This window comes from Eriocheir sinensis, chromosome 48 (genome assembly GCF_024679095.1).
Source record: "Eriocheir sinensis breed Jianghai 21 chromosome 48, ASM2467909v1, whole genome shotgun sequence".
Taxonomy (NCBI): domain Eukaryota; kingdom Metazoa; phylum Arthropoda; class Malacostraca; order Decapoda; family Varunidae; genus Eriocheir; species Eriocheir sinensis.
Window position 1 is genome coordinate 10875601 of NC_066556.1, and position 20827 is coordinate 10896427.

The window sequence follows — 20827 nt, forward strand, 5'->3', positions numbered from 1 at the left end:
AGTAATGTTAAGGTAAGGAGCCGTCAGTTGTACACCAAACTTATTCATTTCAGTGGCCAATAAATACAAACCAAACCTACTTTCAATTTCTGGGGGAGGGGGGGGGGGGAATAGCGACACCCATTTCTTGTCTCCGTGCGTGACAGCTCGAGTTTGGTGTTCTCGAGTCAATTGGATTCGATAGAACATAAGTGAGATCGACCGTGAATGGAGAAAGATGGGGAGGCCGAGGGCTGAGGGAGAGGGAGCGTGAGTCACCCCCCAGCGGGCACCCATCAGCCAGTGATTGGGCAGCCTCCGTCCGTCTTAGTGTACCCCGCCTGGCAGCCCTCACTGTGTGTTTGGCCACCGTTGCTGCAGCACCCACCACAAGCCACAGCTGCACAGGCACACCCCCACACAACCAACTCATCCACAAGGTAAGGACAGGACGCTTACCCACCCCAGAACTCTGCCATTACTACAACTGTTACCTCTGCTACAACTACAGCTACTTCTACTACTACTGCTACTTCTACTTCTACGGGTCAACTTAAGCATCGACTCCCATATGTCACCTTTCCCCGACCACACTGTAATCACAGCACCAATAGGAGAGATAACCGGAGCCTAATCAACGTTCCTGGTCCTAAATCCATTCCCTATAACTTGTGAGCGACACCCGGCCATCACCCCAGAAGTTAAACCAGCCTAGGCCCGTCGTCCCTGACACCTTCAGCTCTCACAATTAGTATTTACAAAGACCACAGAGGAAAATATTCGAGTTCTCATGAGTGTTTTTTCAAGGTCGTGATACAGAATCCTTGTCAAACTACCACTAGGGTCATGAAACCACCCATCGACATACTACCCACAACCTCTCCCACAGACTTATCAAATGTGGGTGTGTAAGAACCGAAATGATTGAGCACACGGACCCAGGGCTGCTTACTCACGGACTGTCCTGCTGCATAGTACTCTGTCCCTGAACCCGTGACATTCTAAGCCTCAACCACTTCATATATATACGTATCTAATCAATTTCCTTTTTTTTTCGTGCTTCTCTTGTCAGTGCTTTAGGTGAAGTGTGATGTTTGTAGCTACTTGAAACATGAACCTAAGTACCGTATGTATCTTGAATCGTGTGTGTGTGTGTGTGTGTGTGTGTGTGTGTGTGTGTGTGTGTGTTATTGTGGTTCAGAAACTTAGGGCGTATATCAGAGTGGCTATATCCTGCACTCAATGGCGGTAAAAAGAACAAGAATAACTGAAGGTACGAATACTCTGAACGGGTAACGCGAGGATTGAGAAATGACTCAAAGCGTAAATCAAAACACGCAATGAATGACGCTAAAAATTAAAAAGAAAAAGGAAACAAATTGTTCGGATCTTCGAGCGACTTGAAGCGTAACGGAGCGGATAACTCACTGACCCAACTCGAGACATAGCAAACCCCAGTAATACAACCATGCAATGAATGGTACTAAAGTAAGAAAGTTAGCTGTATGGAGTTGCGAGCGATTTAAAGCGTAAAGGAATGGATGTTAGCTTAGCCGGGATCTAACACGCGACATAACAAACCCCAGTAATACAACCACGCAATGAATGACACTAAAAGAAGGTTAGTTGCATGGAGATACGAGAGACTTGAAGCGTAAAGGAGCGGATGTTAACTTAGTCCTGACCCAACACGAGACATAACAAATCCCGGTAGCACAACCAGGCATGAATGACGGTAAACAAATGTTGCATGGAGATACGAGAGACTTGAAGCGTAAAAGAACGGATATTTACTTAGTGCTGACCCTAGACGAGACACAACAAACCCCCAGTAATCCAACCACGCAATGAATGACACTAAAAGAAGAAAGATATTTGCATGGAGATACGAGTAATTCAAAACGTAAGGGAGCGGATGTTTACTTAGTATTGTCCTAACACGACTACACGAGGCATAATAAATCACATTAACACAACCCCGCAATGAATGAATGACACTAAAAAAAATGTTAGTTGCATGGAGATCCGAGCGACTTGAAGCGTAAAGGAGCGAGTATTTACTTATCACTGACCCGACACGAGGCATAAGAAACACAACTAACACAAAGCAGCGATGAATGAATGACTCTAAAAAAGAAGGTTAGTTGCATCGACGTACGACCGACTTGAAGCGTAAATAAGCTGGCGTTTAACATTGACCCAGCCACACACAGAGCCTGCCTGTCCCCGGGGCCGCCCAGTGGGTCACGTGGGACAGACGGACTGATAAAGCGGAGGGAGGCTGGAAAGTGGGGCAGATGCCTCGAGGACGTATCGAGGGGGTTAGGGGGACGAGGGGGGGGTTGAAGGGGGAGGGTTCATAGCTTATTAAGGAAGTCTTGGGAATATAGAGAAAGGTGGAGGAGGAGGTGAAAGGGGCAAGTAAAAAGGGTGTGAGGTCAGGGGGGTTGAGGTGGAGGTACAGAGATGAAAGTGGGATGGAGGTGTGTAAGGGGATGAATGAGAAGCAGAGTGTTTGGAAGAGTGCAGGAGGCAGGGGTTGAGGTAGAGGAGGAGGGGGAGGAGGGTGCTTACTGACGGCCTAAGTAAATTGTGGGGAAAATGAGTGGGGGTGGAAGAGCAGTACAGGGGTGATGAGGGGAAGGAAAGAGGTGGGCAGTTAGGAGTGCCTGTTTAATTCTTGGCGGGCATGCATGGTGAGTCAGAAGGAAGGGGAGGGTAGCTGTCGCCAAGCAAACTCGCACAAGTGTCACGATATTCCCAGCTTGAGAGAATGTGTATGTTTAGAGAAGGGGTGAAGGTCATTCGCCCCTTGTCAATGTGGAGGAAAGCGGTAGAGGAATGGACGCCTCCAGTTTGATGAAAAGCTCTAGGCCTATATTTTCAAGCATTTCGGGTCGTACACACCCACATTTAATAAGGCTTTCGTAGAGGCTGTGAGTATTTTCACGGGTAGGGTTCACAGAGTTATATACCTAGAGCGCGCGAGCCAGACACTCGGGTGCGGCAACCGGAAGTACCTCGGCCGCCATCTTAGGAAGCCCAGTCCAGCCAACTCTCTGGTCCAGCCCGCAACTTCAAAGTGGAGGTAAGTGGTAGGTGGTGATGGCGGTGGTGGTGATGGCGGTGGTGGTGGTGATGATGGTGGTGGTGGTGATGATGGTGGTGGTGGTGATGATGGTGGTGGTGGTGGTGATGATGATGGTGGTGGTGGTGGTGATGATGATGATGGTGGTGGTGGTGGTGGTGATGATGGTGGTGGTGGTGGTGATGATGATGGTGGTGGTGGTGATGATGATGGTGGTGGTGGTGGTGGTGATGATGGTGGTGGTGGTGATGATGGTGATGGTGGTGATGGTGGTGTTAGTGGTGGAGATGGTGGTGGTGCTGGTGATGATGGTGGTGGGTGGAAGAGAGTGAGAGACGGACGGACGTGACTTATGACATCACTCAGGTTTTATACTCTCTCTCTCTCTCTCTCTCTCTCTCTCTCTGTTTATGAAAACCACTATCATCACCACCACCATCACCACCACCACCACCACCACCACTATCTCTCTGTGGTAGGGTTATGCGACTAGTGATAGTTTGACAAGTTCTTTGCACCATGAACTTGAAAACGATCATGAGAACCCGACCGATCTCTTTTGTGGCCTTTGGAATCACTTGCTGTGAGCCGAAAGCGCCTGAGAATACGATCCCTGGGTGGGTAAGCGGATGGACAGGTATAGGGAGAGGTAGTGAACATACTCTTGGACTTATGCACAAGTATATAATGGATGGGCTTTAACCCGTTCGCTGTGATTGGCACGGATTCGGCTTTCACTGGTAGCCTGGTAACATATAGTCCCAGGTCCTTCTCTGCCTCTGTGGTGGATTGTGGAGTGTTTCCCATATGGTATTGGTGTGCTGGATATCCTCTCCCAAGGTGCAGGACTTTACATTTTTCCTCATTGAATTGTAGCAGCCACTTTTTGTTCCATTCCTGTAGTTTGGTGAGGCCTTCTTGTTGGAAATCCGCGGTCAAGAAGTTAAGGTGAGCAAAGAAATTGCTAACACTGAGGATATAAAGTCAATGTTGCGTCATAGCTAACGTTGCGTCATCACTGAGCTCAGTATGCGTGTCAAGCAATGTGCTGGGAATGAATGAATCGGGTGTCTTATTATAACCCCCTGATGTGCCGAGCATAAACAACAGCGCTGACTCATCCGAACATCTTTACTCTCAACAGCGAATAAGCACACGTGGCATTGCCTCATCAGAGCAGGGTTTTTTTTTTTTGTTGTTGTTGTTTTTGAGATGGAAGCGTGACGAAAGTATATTAACCCGTGGGCTTCGGCTATGGGAAAGCCGAGAAGTGGCCGAGAAACGGCAACATTACACTGCATTTTGAGACTAAGCAAAGAGCATGGAACGTATATCAGAGTACTCCTCTCATAACCATAAAGCCGTTAAAAATATTTACTTATACTCAAACTCCATTCTTTTTGGGTGGTGTTTGTTACAAAATAAACAGTCTCGTGACACGTGGCATCTAGCCGAGAGTCGATTGTTGTCTACTTTTGAGAATTTGACAAGTGATTACTGTATGGATAACTAATTCAGTCTGCCATGACCTTACAGCACCACCTATGACAAATAAGCCCACCTCAAGATCAATCACCCACCACAATGACCCAGTTCATCCATGGTGAGTTGCTTTATGCCGCGACCGTCTACAATTAGCTCGAATTAGGCGTTTTGAGCCGAGCCCAAAACTGGGTCCGCCGTTTCAGCGGACCGACTCGCGGGAGCCCAAAAATGGGTCCACCGACACTGCCGGGTTAAGAGAGACTACCAACTGTTTAATGTATGTACGTATGATATAAGTGAAAGGACGGCATAGCATCCTGGCTGAAATATATTGTATTTATAAGCTACACCCAAAGACTTACAAGAATCATATGGGAAGTAACAGCAAATGAGTTTGTTATCGGTCTGTTTGCTTGGCGATGGGTGAATGCTATTGGTTGTGAGAGCGTGGTCAGCAAGGACGATGCTTAGTAAGTGTCAGCTGGCGAGTATTGTTTAATTCTCAGTCTGTTTACTGGACGCAGAGTGAACGCCATCAGCTGTTCGATAAGCGAGTGGGACATAAGGTGGAGGGGTCGCGTGTCCTTGGCACTGATAGCGGCAGTACTGCGGCCAAGGCGACACGGCGGACTCGTGGGAGAGGAGCTACGGAAGCCGTTGCGGGGACGCTCACACTACTGGATACTGTGTGTGTGTGTGTGTGTGTTTTCCCCTTCATATCCCAGCCTAAAGATAAGACAGTCAATTATAAATGCCGCTGAATGCTGCTCTTAACATACGGGCAGGGACACTGTTGTTTGTCCATTCTTTACTTGATCAGCATTTTTTTTATATTATTGAATCAGTCACTCGGTCAATAGTGATGACCAAGGTGTCTTTGTAGCTCCTCCAAGTTTCTTTTCATTAAATTCTGCAACCTTCGCGTTCTTGGCTCTAATTTTCACCCTGCAGAACACTGGAGAGTAACATGAGGATTGTGTTGTTATTGTTGCAAGTTTCTTTTCATTAACTTTTGTGACATTTGCGGACTTGGGTCTAATTTTCAGAGCACGGTGGAGAGTAACCTAAGGCCTGTGTCGGTGTCGTTGCAGAGGGGAGGAGCAGCGCACGATGGATCTGCTGTGGCGCGCCTGCTGTGTGCTGGCGGTGGTGATGGCGGGGGCCGCGCGTCCCTCCGCAGGCCGCGCCCTAAACACCTCGGACTACCTGGAGCAGCGCCAGGCGATGCTGGCCCAGGAGCAGACAGACATCATGGGTGAGCAGTGGCACTGGTGTTACGTACTGGCATGGCAGCAAAATGGGTCTTGTTTCTTTTTATATAATCCAAAGGAAATAGCACTTTTTTTTCCCTCTGAAGCTCATTCTAATGCTGTCCACTTACTAATGCGAGAAATCTGCAGTATATTCACTCTTTCATTCCGGAGCGACGTATATTTGACCTTTCGGAATGTTCTTTTTTTCTGTGTAACCAGTATTTTTCCAGATCCTTTCTTATTTTATTTTTTCTTGTCTAGTTGGCGCTGGGTGCTTAAAACCTTAACCGGGGGAAACTTTGATTTATTCTTCCCCTTAGGACAAAATTAATACTCCTTCACCTATTGCCATGACCAAGGAAGACACAAAAATGCCCCAAAATTACTATAGTACGTGGCTGAAGGGAGCAGGACATTATATAAGGCGTCAGAGATAAGGAACTTGAGCGCAGACTTCTGCAGGACAAGACATCGTGCTGACGGCGGCGGAGGAGGAGGCGAACAAGGTGCTGATGGCCGCCAAGGACCTGGAGATGGAGGACGGCTTCGAGACCCTCAACTTCATCCCCTCCAAGAACTTCCTCACGATGGTGCAGCAGATGGAGGCCTCGCAGGTGTACAAGCTGATCAAGAAGATGCCCAAAGGTGTGTGTGTGTGTGTGTGTGTGTGTGTGTGTGTGTGTGGGTGTGCTTTATCCTTTCTTCCTTTTTTTCTGTCTTCTTTTAATCCATGTTCTCTTTCTGTTTTTCCATGTTTTTTTTCCTCCCCATCTTTCAACTTTATTTTACTTCCTTCTTCCTTCCTCTCTTCCTTTCATATTTCATCCACTTTCCCCACGCTCAAGGGAAATAAACCGGAGATGAGCACCGAGGCCACGCGCAGCTATATCGTATGCTCCCTTTGCAGTATCATATAATATTCCCTTCCTCACTTTCGAGCTCCTCTTTTCCTTCCTGTTTCTCCCTTCACCCTTCTATCTCTTTTATCATCTTCTTCCATGCCCTCTTTCCTCCCCCCATTGCTCTTCCTCGCTCCCTAGGTCCTTGGATTCTTTCCCTTCCTACCCCTCCCTTCCCCCTTCTGTCATTTTCATCACCTCCTAACTAATAATTCCTATCTCCCTTCATCCCCTTCCTCACCTCCTAGCTCCTCCCACTCTTTCCCTTCCTACCTCCCCTTCCCCCTTCTGTCATTTTCATCACCTCCTAACTAATAATTCCTGTCTCCCTTCATCCCCTTCCTCACCTCCTAGCTCCTTCCATTCTTTCCCTTCACACTTATGTATTTTTATCACCTTCTTCCATGCCCTCTTTCCTCCCTCCTTTCCTCATCCTCACTCTCTAGGTCCTTGCATTCTTTCAGGCGCGGCGCTTCACGTCCACGACACAGCGTTGGCCTCTTCGGCGTGGGTAGTGGAGGAGCTCACCTACTGGCCTAACCTCTACATGTGCTACGATATGTACAACCAACTCTTCTTCAGGTGAGGTTCAGGGAAAACAGAGGAACGAAGGGTGAAGTTAAAGAGACAGTTAGTCAGGCAATCAGTCACTTGTTAGTTGTCAAGTTTTCTTATTTGAGGTTAGGGGAAGACAGCTGGTATACGAAGACGGTGGTTTAAGGAGTAATCAGTCAGTCAGTCACTTGTTCTATCAGTTAGTATGTTAAGTCTTGCTAGGATCAACTGTTCTTCAGTTGAGGTGAAGGAAGGAGAGCAGGGACGAAGAGTGTTTGAAGAGTCGGTCAGTCAGTCAGTCAGTCACTTGTTCCATCGGTCAGTCAAACTATATAGTATCATCTCTTCTTCCGGTGAAGTGAAAGGGTGAGAGCAGGGACAAAAGGGATGGTTTAAGGCAGGGGTTCCCAAACTTTTCCTACCACGACCCCATTCATCACTTTCAACCGTTCAGTGCGACCCCAAGTGTGTGTGTGTGTGTGTGTGTGTGTGTGTGTGTGTGTGTGTGTGTGTGTGTGTGTGTGTCTGTGTGTGTGTGTGTGTGTGTGTGTGTGTGTGTGTGTGTGTGTGTATATATATATATATATATATATATATATATATATATATATATATATATATATATATATATATATATATATATCCCAAGTGTTTATGTTTACTTCTACATTTACAGCACTACTGTGAATTTTTGGTCGAGAAATGATGGATTATTAGAGCGTTTCCGTTTCTTGGCGGAAGTTTCAGATGGTGTCATTAAAAACCTCTCCATAATGGCTGTACTCGTATTACTAAATATATTTCAATTAATATTATTAATCAGCAATGTAAATAAAATATTTTCAAAAGAGTAACGCAACATCATCAATTCTCTTCCCACTGTGATACCTCCTTTGCTGCACAACATCATAGCATTGCACCAGCTTACCGCACTAAAACGCCACATAAAATTGCGGTTCACAGGAACTTACCTGGGGGAGCGGGGGTGGAAGTGAGTGCTCTCAGCCTGCTCCTGCACAGAGGTTGATTTGTTATGTGAATTTAATCAATTGTCAAAAAACATGGAAGTGAGGATTTTTTTTGCATATATACCAAAGTTTTACGGGTGCTGACGATAATGAGGATGTGAAATTTTTGGAATAGATTAGTAAATAGGGAGATAAAACTAAATTTAGATTACGCGAATTTGACGAGGATGTAAGAGCGGGGAAGGTAGTATGGGAGTGAGGGAGAGGGTGGATTCAACGGTCAGTCGTGGCTCGTGTAAGGGTGTTTGAAGCAATTATTTGTCTTGTTATTTTTTCTCAATGAAAGTACTATACAGCACTGAATTTGTCGTGGTCTCGTAATCCCTGCTTGGATATTTCGTACCCCCAGGCCTTAATTGGGGGTACCTCAGCGACCCCACCGACCCCATGACCTCTTTATGACCCCACATAAAGAGCATTCCGACCCCACTTGGGGTCCCCTGGTTTAAGGCAAGGGTGGGTGGGAGGGTGATTTTCTAGGTCAATCTCCTCCCGAAATTGACCTCTCTTTCGGCCACCTCTTTTGATTCTTTTTTTTAGGAGCAGCGAGTAGCGGGCTTTTTTTATTATTATTGTTTCCTTTTCTTTGTGCCTTTGAGCTGTCTCTTTTGTTGTAAAAAAAAAAGTCGTGTGGGTCTGGCAACTCTGGCAACACACAGGTTCTTCGAGACGCCCGACACCTCCTGCGACTGGAATCTGGTGAGCGACGTGCGGGCCAGCTACCCCTCACCGGACGAGTTTGACGCCGAGATCTTCCGCAGACTCACCCTACTCACGGAGGACCCGGACGGTAGGCTTGTTTTCTCTCTTTATCCGTCTCTGTCTACCTACCTAGCAATGCATCCCTCCGTCTATATGTCTGTCTATCTATATATCTATTTCGTGGGCCTTTACTCCCTAACATCAGGTAAGAATCCTCGCTAAAGGTAGTAGTTGACAAGAATTATGAAGCCCTTTGATAATAATAATAATAATGATAATAATAATCTCTCTCTCTCTCTCTCTCTCTCTCTCTCTCTCTCTCTCTCTCTCTCTCTCTCTCTCTCTCTCTCTCTCTCTCTCTCTCTCTCTCTCTCTCACCCCAGAGAGGTACCCGGATATCAACACCGTGTGGTCCATCTTCCAAGGCTACTTCATAGCCATCACGGACCTGGTCATGTACCGCCCCGCCTGGGAGGCCTACCTCTACCACGCCCTGCAGGAGTTCGCCGACGACAACGTCCTCTATGTTGAGTTCCGCGGTACCCTGCCTTTGGTTAGTCACTCCTCCAGTAGCTATACTCTGTCTATGCCCAGCCAACTTCCTCTATTTTGAGTTCCGCGGTACCCTGCCTTTGGGTCAAACCTCCAGTACTTAGCTATACTTTTTCTATGCCCAGCCAACGTCCTCTACTTGAGTTCCGCGGTATCTTGCCTCGTGTTAGTCACTTCTCCAGTAGATGTACTCTTTCTCTATGCTCACTTCTATAATCTTCTATATTATCTCGCCCTTATTCTACTTCTCTCTCGTTGCTTTAATTTTCTCTTTCTCGGCGCATCAAGTGTTTGATGCTCCTTTGCTTAATTATATACCTTCCATATCGTCCGGCTGAGTCCTGTTAAATAATTTTATTCCTCCAGGCACCTGATTTTCTTGCATCTCCCTGACTGCTTTCGTTGAATTCTTAACATTTTCCTGATGCCGCTTCACTCAACCATCCGCCATGTTCTCCAGTTAAGAATCTTGTTTGGTATATACTACTATTTTTCTGCAAGCACATTATTTCCACACGCCCCTCATTGTCGCCGTAATTTTTTTCCATTCTTTATTATTGCCTCTTCGCTTAACTTCCTGCCATGTTCTTCACTTCAGAATCCCAATAGTTGCTTAGTTTTCTCTAAGCACATGATATTCTTCATTCGGAAATCCTATTTGGAAATAAATCCAGTATTATTATATTTACTTGTCTCTGAACGTACCCTTTATTCACACTTACACGTCTCTTCAGTTTCAAGATAACAGATTGACAGTTTCATGTCCCACCTGTCGTGTTCCAATCATGTCAAGATAAGGGTGAGATAAGGCAGCATATTTGTCTATTACAGTAGGTTCTTTTTTTTAGCTGATAAACTGAATTGGTTAACATGATGCTAAAAAGTGCAGTGTAACGACGTACCTTTCTCAACAACTCGTTACATCCTGTTCACTTAAACAAAAGTTTTGATAAGGACTACCTCACGAGATAATGATGAAGTGTGTCACACAGTTCTTTGACTTGCTAGCCAAGTCTGTTACACAAGTCAGTACCTATATTATAAGTACTTTATTCCCTTCGTTAGTCCCCATTACCCATTTAAATATATATTTAAATTACGTCATTATACGCAGCAAATGCCTTTCCAAAGAATGCAAATTAAGTTTCTTTATTTGATCTCCGTATAGAAAGTTTTTAATCCTTTGGATCATTCTGGAAGCTTGCAATGTCATCATTCCCTTTATACAGAAGTGAGATATTGTCAGCACATTATTTTCTCTTTTATGGTGGATTACCATGTGGGCTGCTGATGACACGTAAGGCGACCCACACACTGTGCTTTGACTTGCTCATCACAATCGTTGCAGCTGTACGAGCTGAACGGCACGCGGCTCACCGAGGAGGAGTCTGTGGCCGTGTACCAGAGCACGGCGCAGCGCTTCCTGCAGGACCACCCCAACACCTTCTTCGGGACGCGATTCATCTACGCTCCGCCCAGAAGGTTCGTATCCCACTCAACACAGTAGGCTACACGGGAAGGATGGGGTTGTGTTGCTCTCAACACTGTCCACGGGAGGGATGGGTTTTGTCGCTCTCAGCACTGTAGTACACAAGGGAAGAGTTTGGGTCATCTCTATTTTTTATATTTTCCTCACATGTAGCACAGTAGTAAACATATGATGCGATATTGTTTCCTCTTGGTATTTTTCAAAATATTAAGGTGATGCTGAATATGTAGTTTTAATTTCTTTATTCAATAATTAATGTAATTATTTGGATATTTTACTGACGTGTCTATTTTCTTGCATGCTTGGTGTAAATTGCTTTATTTCGTTACTTTTCCTTATATTTATTATTCTCCTTTGATTAATATGTAACTTTTTTCTTCTTCTTTGTGTACATTACTTTCTTTCTAAATTAGTTTCATATTTTTAAACGCATCGGGCTCCCGTTACGACTATTTCCCAAGGCCACAGAGAAGACTAGCCAGGTTTGCATGGGTGATTTCAAAGTTCAAGATGCAAAAGACATAAAACTATCACAAGCATCACAAAACGGCCAATGAAAATCCCAGCAACTTATACGAAAAGCTTTTCATACAGGCGAATTGAGGCCCCGAGACGTTTAATATAAGATTACGGTCTTTAGTATTTTTTCGCATTTTCTTGTTTCTTCCCACACATCTACCTACTTTTCAACCTGCCTTTCAGGGTGGACGAGGCCAACACCAAGGCCACGCACAGCTATAGCGTATATGCCCCCAACTTCACCTTACTTTTCCAGGGTGGACAACACCACAATGAGCACCTACATCGCCCTGGTGAAGCAGCTCAAGGCACAGTTCCCGGACTTCGTGGCGGGCTTTGATCTGGTGGGGCAGGAGGACTTGGGGCAGCCTCTCATCAACTTCGTGGACTTACTACTCGAGCTCTCAGAGGCGGACATCAAGGTCTTTTACCACGCGGGGGAGACGGGTGAGTGCATTGCTTGGGGCATGACGCAGAGGAATGGAGATTTATTTATTTATTAGGGAATGTAATAAGGAATGTTTTTTTTCATTTATTTATATATATTTTTTTTTTTACGTGTACGCATATAGCGCCGGCAGGCTCTCTTGAGGGGCCTGAATGGTAGTGGGCCCCATCCCGACATGGCGCAGACAAGTGTTTATAGTGGTGCCATCTTCTCTTGGGGGATTGACTGATATAGTGGGGTATGTAATGAGGAGTAGAGATTGATTGATTTATTGGTGTATATAATGAGGAATAGATTGATTGATTTATTGGGGTATATAATGAAGAAGATTGATTGATTTATTGGTGTATATAATGAGGAATAGATAGATTTATTTATTGGGGTATATAATGAAGAAGATTGATTGATTTATTGGTGTATATAATGAGGAATAGATAGATTGATTTATTGGGGTATATAATGAAGAAAATTGATTGATTTATTGGTGTATATAATGAGGAATAGATTGATTGATTTATTGGGGTATATAATGAAGAAAATTGATTGATTTATTGGGGTATATAATGAGGAAGATTTATTGATTTATTGGTGTATGTAATGAAGAATGGAGATTGATTTATTGGGGTATGTAATGATGAATAGATTGATTGATTTATTGGGGTATGTAATGATGAATAGATTGATTGATTTATTGGGGTATATAATGATGAATAGATTGATTGATTTATTGGGGTATATAATGATGAATAGATTGATTGATTTATTGGGGTATGTAATGATGAATAGATTGATTGATTTATTGGGGTATGTAATGAAGAATAGATTGATTGATTTATTGGGGTATGTAATGAGGAATAGATTGATTGATTTATTGGGGTATGTAATGAGGAATAGATTGATTGATTTATTGGTGTATATAATGAGGAATAGATTGATTGATTTATTGGGGTATATAATGAGGAATAGATTGATTGATTTATTGGGGTATATAATGAGGAATAGATTGATTGATTTATTGGGGTATGTAATGAAGAATGGAGATTGATTTATTGGGGTATGTAATGAGGAATAGATTGATTGATTTATTGGGGTATGTAATGAGGAATAGATTGATTGATTTATTGGGGTATGTAATGAGGAATAGATTGATTGATTTATTGGGGTATGTAATGAAGAATAGATTGATCGATTTATTGGGGTATGTAATGAAGAATAGATTGATCGATTTATTGGGGTATGTAATGAAGAATAGATTGATTGATTTATTGGGGTATGTAATGAGGAATAGATTGATTGATTTATTGGGGTATATAATGAAGAATAGATTGATTGATTTATTGGGGTATGTAATGAGGAATGGAGATTGATTTATTGGGGTATGTAATGAGGAATGGAGATTGATTTATTGGGGTATGTAGTCAGGTCACCGTAGCTACAGCACTCACATGGCGCAAAAAGATGGAGAGTATGTTTACCAATTGGTACACACCTTTTCAATTAATATTCATGCAAAAAAGAAAAACTCCACCGGAAAACTGAGCCCAGGGATAGATATAAAAACAACTGATGTAAATTATGTTTATTATCAGACTTTACTCTGATCTTATTGTTAAGCCTTGTCTCATGTTCCTCAAGCTATCTTTTTTGACAAGTGGTAGCTGATTGAAATGGGGCTTACATATTAGTGAAGGTCCTTAACTGACCCCATTTCTTTGTTCGGATAAATAATCTAAAAGCAAGAAGAGTTTGGGTGATTTTCAAGCATGAGCATTTCTTTGGTGGCTGGTGTCTATAAATGTGAATGGTTTAGGTGGTGAGGAAAAGAGGAGAGTGATGATTGAAAATTTTGTAAATGGTAGAGTGGATGTGTTGGGAGTGAGTGAAACACGTATTCGAGGAACTGGTGTGAGTGATGGTAGAGATGGTGGGAGGGTGTGCCTGGGGGGGTTGTATGGACGGGGATAGATGAGAAGTACAGAGGCAGGAGTAAGGAAGGATGTGCTATTGTGATGTCTGAAAGAGTGTGGAATGGTGTGACTGATTATGGTTGGAAGGGATCAAAAATTGTGTGGGTGAAAGGAAAAGCAGGTTTAGTAAAGTATGCATGGGTGTGTATTTATGCACCAGTAAATGTGAAAAGTAAAAAAGGACTGAGAGAAAGGGAAGCTTTTTGGGAGGAAGTGAATGCATGTTTGAAGAGTTTTGAGAAAGAAAGGAAACTTATTATGATGGGAGATATGAATGCTAAAGTGGGTGATGAATGTGTGATGGATGTGGTGGGAAAATGGGGGATACCTGGGAAGAATGAAAATGGAGAGTGCCTGGTGGATGTCTGTGCTGAGAGGGGAATGTTCCTAGCGAACACCTTCTTTCAGCACAAGAATATCCACCGATACACGTGGAGGAGGGGAGAAGATAATGAACAAAAAGGATTGATTGATTATGTGGCAGTAGATGAAAGGCTGAGAAAAGAAATTTGTGATGCAAAGGTAGTAAGAGGAATGTTCGATGGATCTGACCATCTTGCAGTGCTGGCAAAGTTAAAGCTGAAAGAAAAGTGGGTGTTTGAAAAGAAAGGTGAAGTAAAAAAGGAAATACTGAAGACAGAAAAGTTACTGGAAAAAGAAATAAAAGATGGGTATAACCGTGAAATGGCAGAGGCCTAAAGTGAAAAATGAGAAAGTGTAAAAGATAATACAAATATTGAAAAAGTTTTTGGAACAATTAAAGAAATAATGATAACTACAACAAAAAGAGTGTTAGGGATGAAAGTGGTGAGAAATGGAAAAAGAAAAGGAAATTCATGGTGGACAGAAGAGATAAGGAGGATACTAAAAGAGAAAAGGGAACTTTTTAAGAAAACTCAAGAAAGAAATGTGGCTGAGCAAGTAAAAAGGGAAAGGAAAAAGAAATATAGAGAATGCAAAATGAAATTAAAACAAGCAATAAAAGAAAGTAAGAAGAGAGCTGATGAAGACTTTGGAAAAAGACTAAGTGAAAAATATAAAGGGAACAGGAAATCATATTGGAAAGAAGTAAAAAATGAAAGAAATGCAGAAAATATCTCCTCAAGTAAAATAAATGAAGTTATGGATGAGAATGGAAAGATGTTGAAAGACGGGGAAGCTGTGAAAGAGAGATGGAGAGAATATATCAAAAACTAATGAATTTTGAGGATGGACGTCCAGCAGCTGTGACTGCAGCAGTTTTGAGTCGAGGTAGAGGAGGAGTATATAAAGAAAGAAGTATAACATATGAAGAAGTAAATCAGGCAATAAAAAGATTAAAAAATGGAGAAGCAGCAGGAATTGATGGAATCACAGCAGAAATGTTGAAGTGTGGAGGAGATGTAGTTGTTAAATGGATGGTCAAGATATGTGAAGTAGCATGGGAGGGGGGGGGGGGGGGCCAGCAGACTGGACAAAAGCCATCATTGTACCAATTTACAAGGGGAAGGGCAGGAGAGGGGAGTGTGGGAGCTATAGAGGTATAAGTCTGCTGAGTATACCCAGAAAGGTATATGGAAAAGTCATAATAGAGAGGGTGCAAAGACTTACAGAAGAAAAAATCAGTGAAGAACAAGGAGGCTTCAGGAAGGGAAGGGGATGTGTGGATCAGATATTTTCCTTCAGGATGGTAGTAGAAAAAATAATAGCAAAAGGAAAGAAACTTCACGCTGCCTTCATGGATTTGGAAAAGGCTTATGACAGTCGATTGGATTGCATTGTGGGATGTTTTAAAGATTTATGGTGTGGGAGGAAAACTGCTTAGTGCAATAAAGGCTTTCTATGAGGATGCATCTGCATGTGGCAAAATTAGCGGAGTAACAAGTGAACATTTTGAGATAAAAGTGGGATTAAGGCAGGGGTGTGTCATGTCACCATGGTTGTTCAATATTTATATGGATGGTGTTATTAGAGAAATGAAGGGCAAAGTTGGAGAAGTTGGAGTAAGAATGTTCAATGAGGGAAGGAACTGGGTACTGAATTCGATACTGTTTGCTGATGACACAGTGCTCATTGCAGAAAATGAAAGTGACCCACAAAATTTGGTCAGTGTTTTTGATAGTCTGTAAAAGGAGAAAGCTGAAAGTAAATGTCAACAAAAGTAAAGTGATGGTTTGTGAGCGAAGTAGAAGTGAGGTTGTAGATTTTGTATGCCCATAGAATGGGAATTGAATGTGAAAAAGAATGCAAAATAATTTTGAATGGTGAAGAAATGGAGGAGGTCAATGAGTTAAAGTACCTTGGATCAGTTATGTGTAAGCATGGTGGTATAGAGGGTGATATAAGAGAAAGGGCATTGTAAGGAAGAAGGGTGGTAGGGTCTTTGGGATGAATCATGAATGGCATGGAGGTAAAGAGGGATTTGAGAAATACAATAATAGTACCAACCCTCACATATGCAAGTGAAACGTGGGCCTGGAATGAAAGTAAGAGGTCTAGAGTGCAGGCACTGGAAATGAGTTATTTGAGGAGTGCTTGTGGTGTGAGTAGAATGGATGGAATGAGTAATGAAAGTGTGTACGAGCATTTTGGAATGTGTCATGGGGGTGAAGGGGTGAAGGGAAGAAGTGTGGAGTGTTGGAAGAAGTGAAGCAACAGACTTTAAAGTGGTTTGGCCACATGGAGCGAATGGAGGAGAGTAAGATGACCAGAAGGGTGTATGTGAGTGAGATAGAGGGAGGGAATGCTAGAGGACGACCTCCAGTGAAATGGAGGGATAGGGTGCAGGAGTATGTTAGGGAGAGGGGGGAAAGAGCTTTGAGAAACTTTGAGCAGGCAAGGAGGGAGTGTCTGGAGAGAGAAAGTTGGAAGTTCTTCTGCCATGGCCATCCCCTGGTGGGAGCTCCTAGGAGCAGGCGTCAATGAAATGATGATGATCATTTCTTTGGGGCTTTTTCCTTTTTTTTTTTTTTTTTTTTTTTTTTTACCTGTTTTATTGCATCACGTGAGTCAAAACATTCATCTCCGTCTTTTCATTGGAGGTTTTCTGTCATGTGATTATTGGTTTTCCTCTTTACTTTGTGAACACGTAAGGCTGTTTTCTATAACATTAATGTTCTGAAAGTGGTGTGAATATATTTTCCTGCACAGTTATCATGTCAGGCAAGTATTCAATTATCTTTAGTAACTTCTTTCTATGGACAATAGAACAGTAGCCTGCCCATTGCTAAAAGAAAAGGCAAGTAAATATTAAATGAATAAACACTACTACTATGACTACTACCACTACTACTGAAAATAATAATGTATAGTCTGATCACTCACTTATCTCATTGCTGTCCTGCTGATGGAATCCAGGTCCTCTGTAGAGACAAATTGGGGCTGAGCCGCACAGAATGTGTCCTGCAACCTGGAGTACAAAAGAGCAAGAGTGAGGCGAAGGAAGGGCATACAGCAGAGCAGACACAGGAAGGTGACACACATACACTGTTTCCATATTCAAACACTGTCCGTATCCCTCAGCATGGATGGGGATGGAGTCGGATGAGAACCTGATCGACGCTCTGTTGCTGAACGCCTCAAGGATTGGCCACGGCTACGCCATCGCGAAACACCCCAGGGCTAAGGAGATGGCCTTGGAGAAAAATGTGCCCATGGAAGTGTGTCCCATTTCAAACCAGGTATTGTATTGCATTGGTAACACCCCAACACCAGCCACTTAATAAAGACCAAGAGTGATAGCCCACAGGTTTCAGACAGCAAAGTCATAAGAAATAAACAATGTGTGCATTGTGAAGGGATTGAGTAAGGAGTGTACAGCAGGTTGAATGTAGAGCTCCAATGCTTCTTTAACCATCCTATCCTAGAAACAATCTCTTTGTGACCACCTTTAGTTAGAACAGCTGCCTTGGGTGAAGAGGTCGATGGACAACCCCAACAGTAGTGCAGCGACTTGCCTGATGGGCAAGCCTCCCATAACTCACTGCAAGGGGGGTACCTCTTTGGCTGGCTGGTTAAGGAGTGGCTCTCCCGTCTCGCTGGTCGCGGGTTTGATCCCCGGCGCCAGCAAAATCTTTCCTTGTCTGGATTAATTTCTCTTGTGTTTCATTACACGTAGAGGTTGTGTTGGAGTAAAGAGTAAATTCTGGTGTTTCACTGGCGGTAGTGGTGGGATCCTCTCCTGTGATTCTGTTTTGTCACCCCAAGTGGGTAACAGGTAGAGTGATGGCCCATGCTCTCCTAAGTTCATAGAAAATGGGAAATCTCAACACACACAAATGAATCTAAATAGGAATGGGGAGCCGTGTAATGCAGTGACTTGCCTGATGGGTGAGCCTCCCATAACTCACTCTGCCAGTGGGGTACCTCTTTGGCCGACAGGTTAAGAAGTGGCTCTCTTGTCTCGCTGGTCACGGGTTCGATCCCCGGCGCCGGCAAACCTTTCCTTGTCTGGATTAATTTCTCGTGTGTTTCGTTACACGCGATGGTCGTGTGGGAGTGTAGTAAAGAGTAAATCCTGGCATTTCACAACAATTGTTTGATCACCCCAGAGTATCACAAGCTCCATGTATAGGCTTCAGTGCTTAACTATCCTCTCTCAGAAACAATCTCTATCTCATGACCCTTCAAGCCAGTCTGCCTCCCTCAGGTGCTCAAACTGGTGGAGGATCTAAGGAACCACCCCGCAGCAACCCTGGTGGCGGAGGGCTTCCCCATCGTGGTGTCATCAGATGATCCAGGGGCCTGGGGCGCAGTGGCTCTCTCACATGACTTCTACGAGGCCTTCATGGCTCTTGGGGGTGCCAAGGCTGACCTGAGGTTCCTGAAGCAGCTCGCCATCAACTCAATCAAGTGAGTTATTTTCTGCTGCTCTACTTTTTTCCTTTTGAGGAGGGTAACTTTTTACTGCCACTTTCTGTGAATGTATTTGTAGTTTTGAGGTTCCTGAAGATGCTCACTACCAGGTCAGTCAAGTAATTAAGTTATTGCCTGCTGGTCTTTTATTTTTGGGGGGTAATGGATGGTCATTGTTTCCTTTTTTTCAAAATTTTCTATGAATGCATTTCTTTATATTCATCATACTTTTTCCTATGATAATGTTTAGCTATTTTCATTGTTTAGCTTTAGCCTCCTTTTATTTCCTTGCATCCTTTTTCATATCTTATCGATTTATTGACACATACAATTAATTTTATTTTATTACCGTTTCTTTTTCACCAGTTTCTATTTATTTCTTCATACTACTTTCTTCTTTCTGTTGTCCTTGCAGCTACAGCAGTTTAAGTGAAGAGGACAAAGTTCAACTTATGCTGAGATGGGTAGAGAAATGGGATGAGTATGTGGACACTGCCCCAATGCTCCTCTCGAGCAACCACAGCCTGGCCCAACAGGATGAAGCTGCTGAGCCCCAGACCTCCACACAGCCACCGCCCTCGCCCTCCTCCTACCCGACCGTCACCACGATAGGGGGTTAGTTTCCCCAAAAAACTGTGAAGCTGTACATTAATGATTTCCAACCATTTTAAACATATAAGAACTTGTAAAGTCTTCAGGTGACGTATTTATGTCTAACACGCCTAAACATCCAGTGCATGCGACTGCTCTGGATTTTTGATAGCCTGTCATAATTGTCATAAAGTCAATATTTTAGTTTGTTCGCTTATCATTTACCTAATAGATTTTCTATTATTTTAATGCCTATATACTTCGGCCCAGCGCATGTGGATATCCATGAAAATTATTTCAATGCTGTGGAGCAGTGTTCAAACTCCTGAGCCCATCCCTAACACTGAACTCTTAACACGAATGGGGAGGTGGTGGCTGAGTGGTTAGCGTGCAGACCCCGCATTCAACGTGTTCTGGACACCGCGGGTTTGAGTCCGCCGCTACCACCTAGGATTTTTCAGTCACCGCTGAGTGGCCTAAGACTACCCAAATTCTGTCCTGAAGACCACCCATCAACCCAGACTCAAGAGGAAACTGTCCAAGTGAATCAAGAATGAGCTCCGGGGGGCAGCATGAGCCAAGAATAGATGGCGCTACTATAAACACTTGCCTGCACCATAACGGGCTGGGGCTGACCACCAGCCCCTGAAGAAAGCCTACTGGTGCTATAGGCTTTCACGTAAAAAAATAAAAAAATAAAAAAAAATAATGTATACTTATTCCCAAAATTATCTGTCTCCATATAAGACAGAAATGAGACTGAAACAAGCAAGAATGGACACTACTGACTAAATAGCCTATTTTATTGACATTTTTAGTACTTCAGGGTTGGAGGCAAGATTTACTTCCTTGGTTAACTCTACATAAAAATTAAACTGTCACCTACTAGCTCACACGTTGCCTAAAGCCCCTTCATACTGGGCATCAAGTTGATTGATGAGTTGCACAACTTGATGACTCAACTCCAGTGGAACGCCAGCACTCATCGAGCGAGCAACTCTCCTGGCCTTTGAGCCAGCTTATAGACTGCTGAGTTGCTCGCTCGGCTCCGGCTACGGGTGCAAGATGCACCCGTGCCCCCCGACCAGCTGGGCAGGGCCTCATGGCCTGACGCCTAGCACCTCTGCCGGGCTCTAACCATAGCCCATCCAGTCAACGAGCTGGTAAACATAAAACAACAACAACAACGACTCGACTCCTGCAGAGCTGCCAATGCCCAGACTGCTCCACCCTACACCTCAACTTTCCTTTGATTACCCTTTATCATTCAATAAATAAATAGGGACATATGTTGGAGGAGGCATCACCTCACCCACACTACTTCGCCAAATTACCCTTTGGACCCAGGAATGAACTCTGAAATGATGATTTGTTATAATTTTGAGATTGGAATTTTCTAATTATATTAGTCACAATAAAAATACAACTGTAAGAATGAT

The 20827-nt window shown here is 43.6% G+C and overlaps 1 protein-coding gene across 5 annotated transcripts; it reads left to right on the forward strand.

Moving 5' to 3' along the window:
* Positions 1 to 271: 271 nt before the first annotated feature.
* LOC126981581 (adenosine deaminase 2-like) lies at positions 272 to 19595 on the forward strand. 5 transcript variants are annotated; one of them, XM_050832994.1, is made up of 11 exons: positions 272 to 419; positions 5644 to 5807; positions 6268 to 6450; positions 7169 to 7286; positions 8947 to 9077; positions 9373 to 9542; positions 10890 to 11023; positions 11806 to 11996; positions 17466 to 17623; positions 18592 to 18794; positions 19213 to 19595. In XM_050832994.1, the coding sequence occupies exons 2-11, from the start codon at positions 5663 to 5665 to the stop codon at positions 19415 to 19417; spliced, it is 1638 nt and encodes a 545-aa protein (XP_050688951.1). In that variant the 5' UTR covers positions 272 to 419; positions 5644 to 5662; the 3' UTR covers positions 19418 to 19595. The 5 variants fall into 5 exon arrangements, with proteins under 5 accessions (XP_050688951.1, XP_050688952.1, XP_050688955.1 ...); XM_050832995.1 differs by having other exon boundaries at positions 276 to 419; positions 5599 to 5807; XM_050832998.1 differs by lacking the exon at positions 272 to 419 and adding an exon at positions 2875 to 3067.
* Positions 19596 to 20827: the final 1232 nt, after the last annotated feature.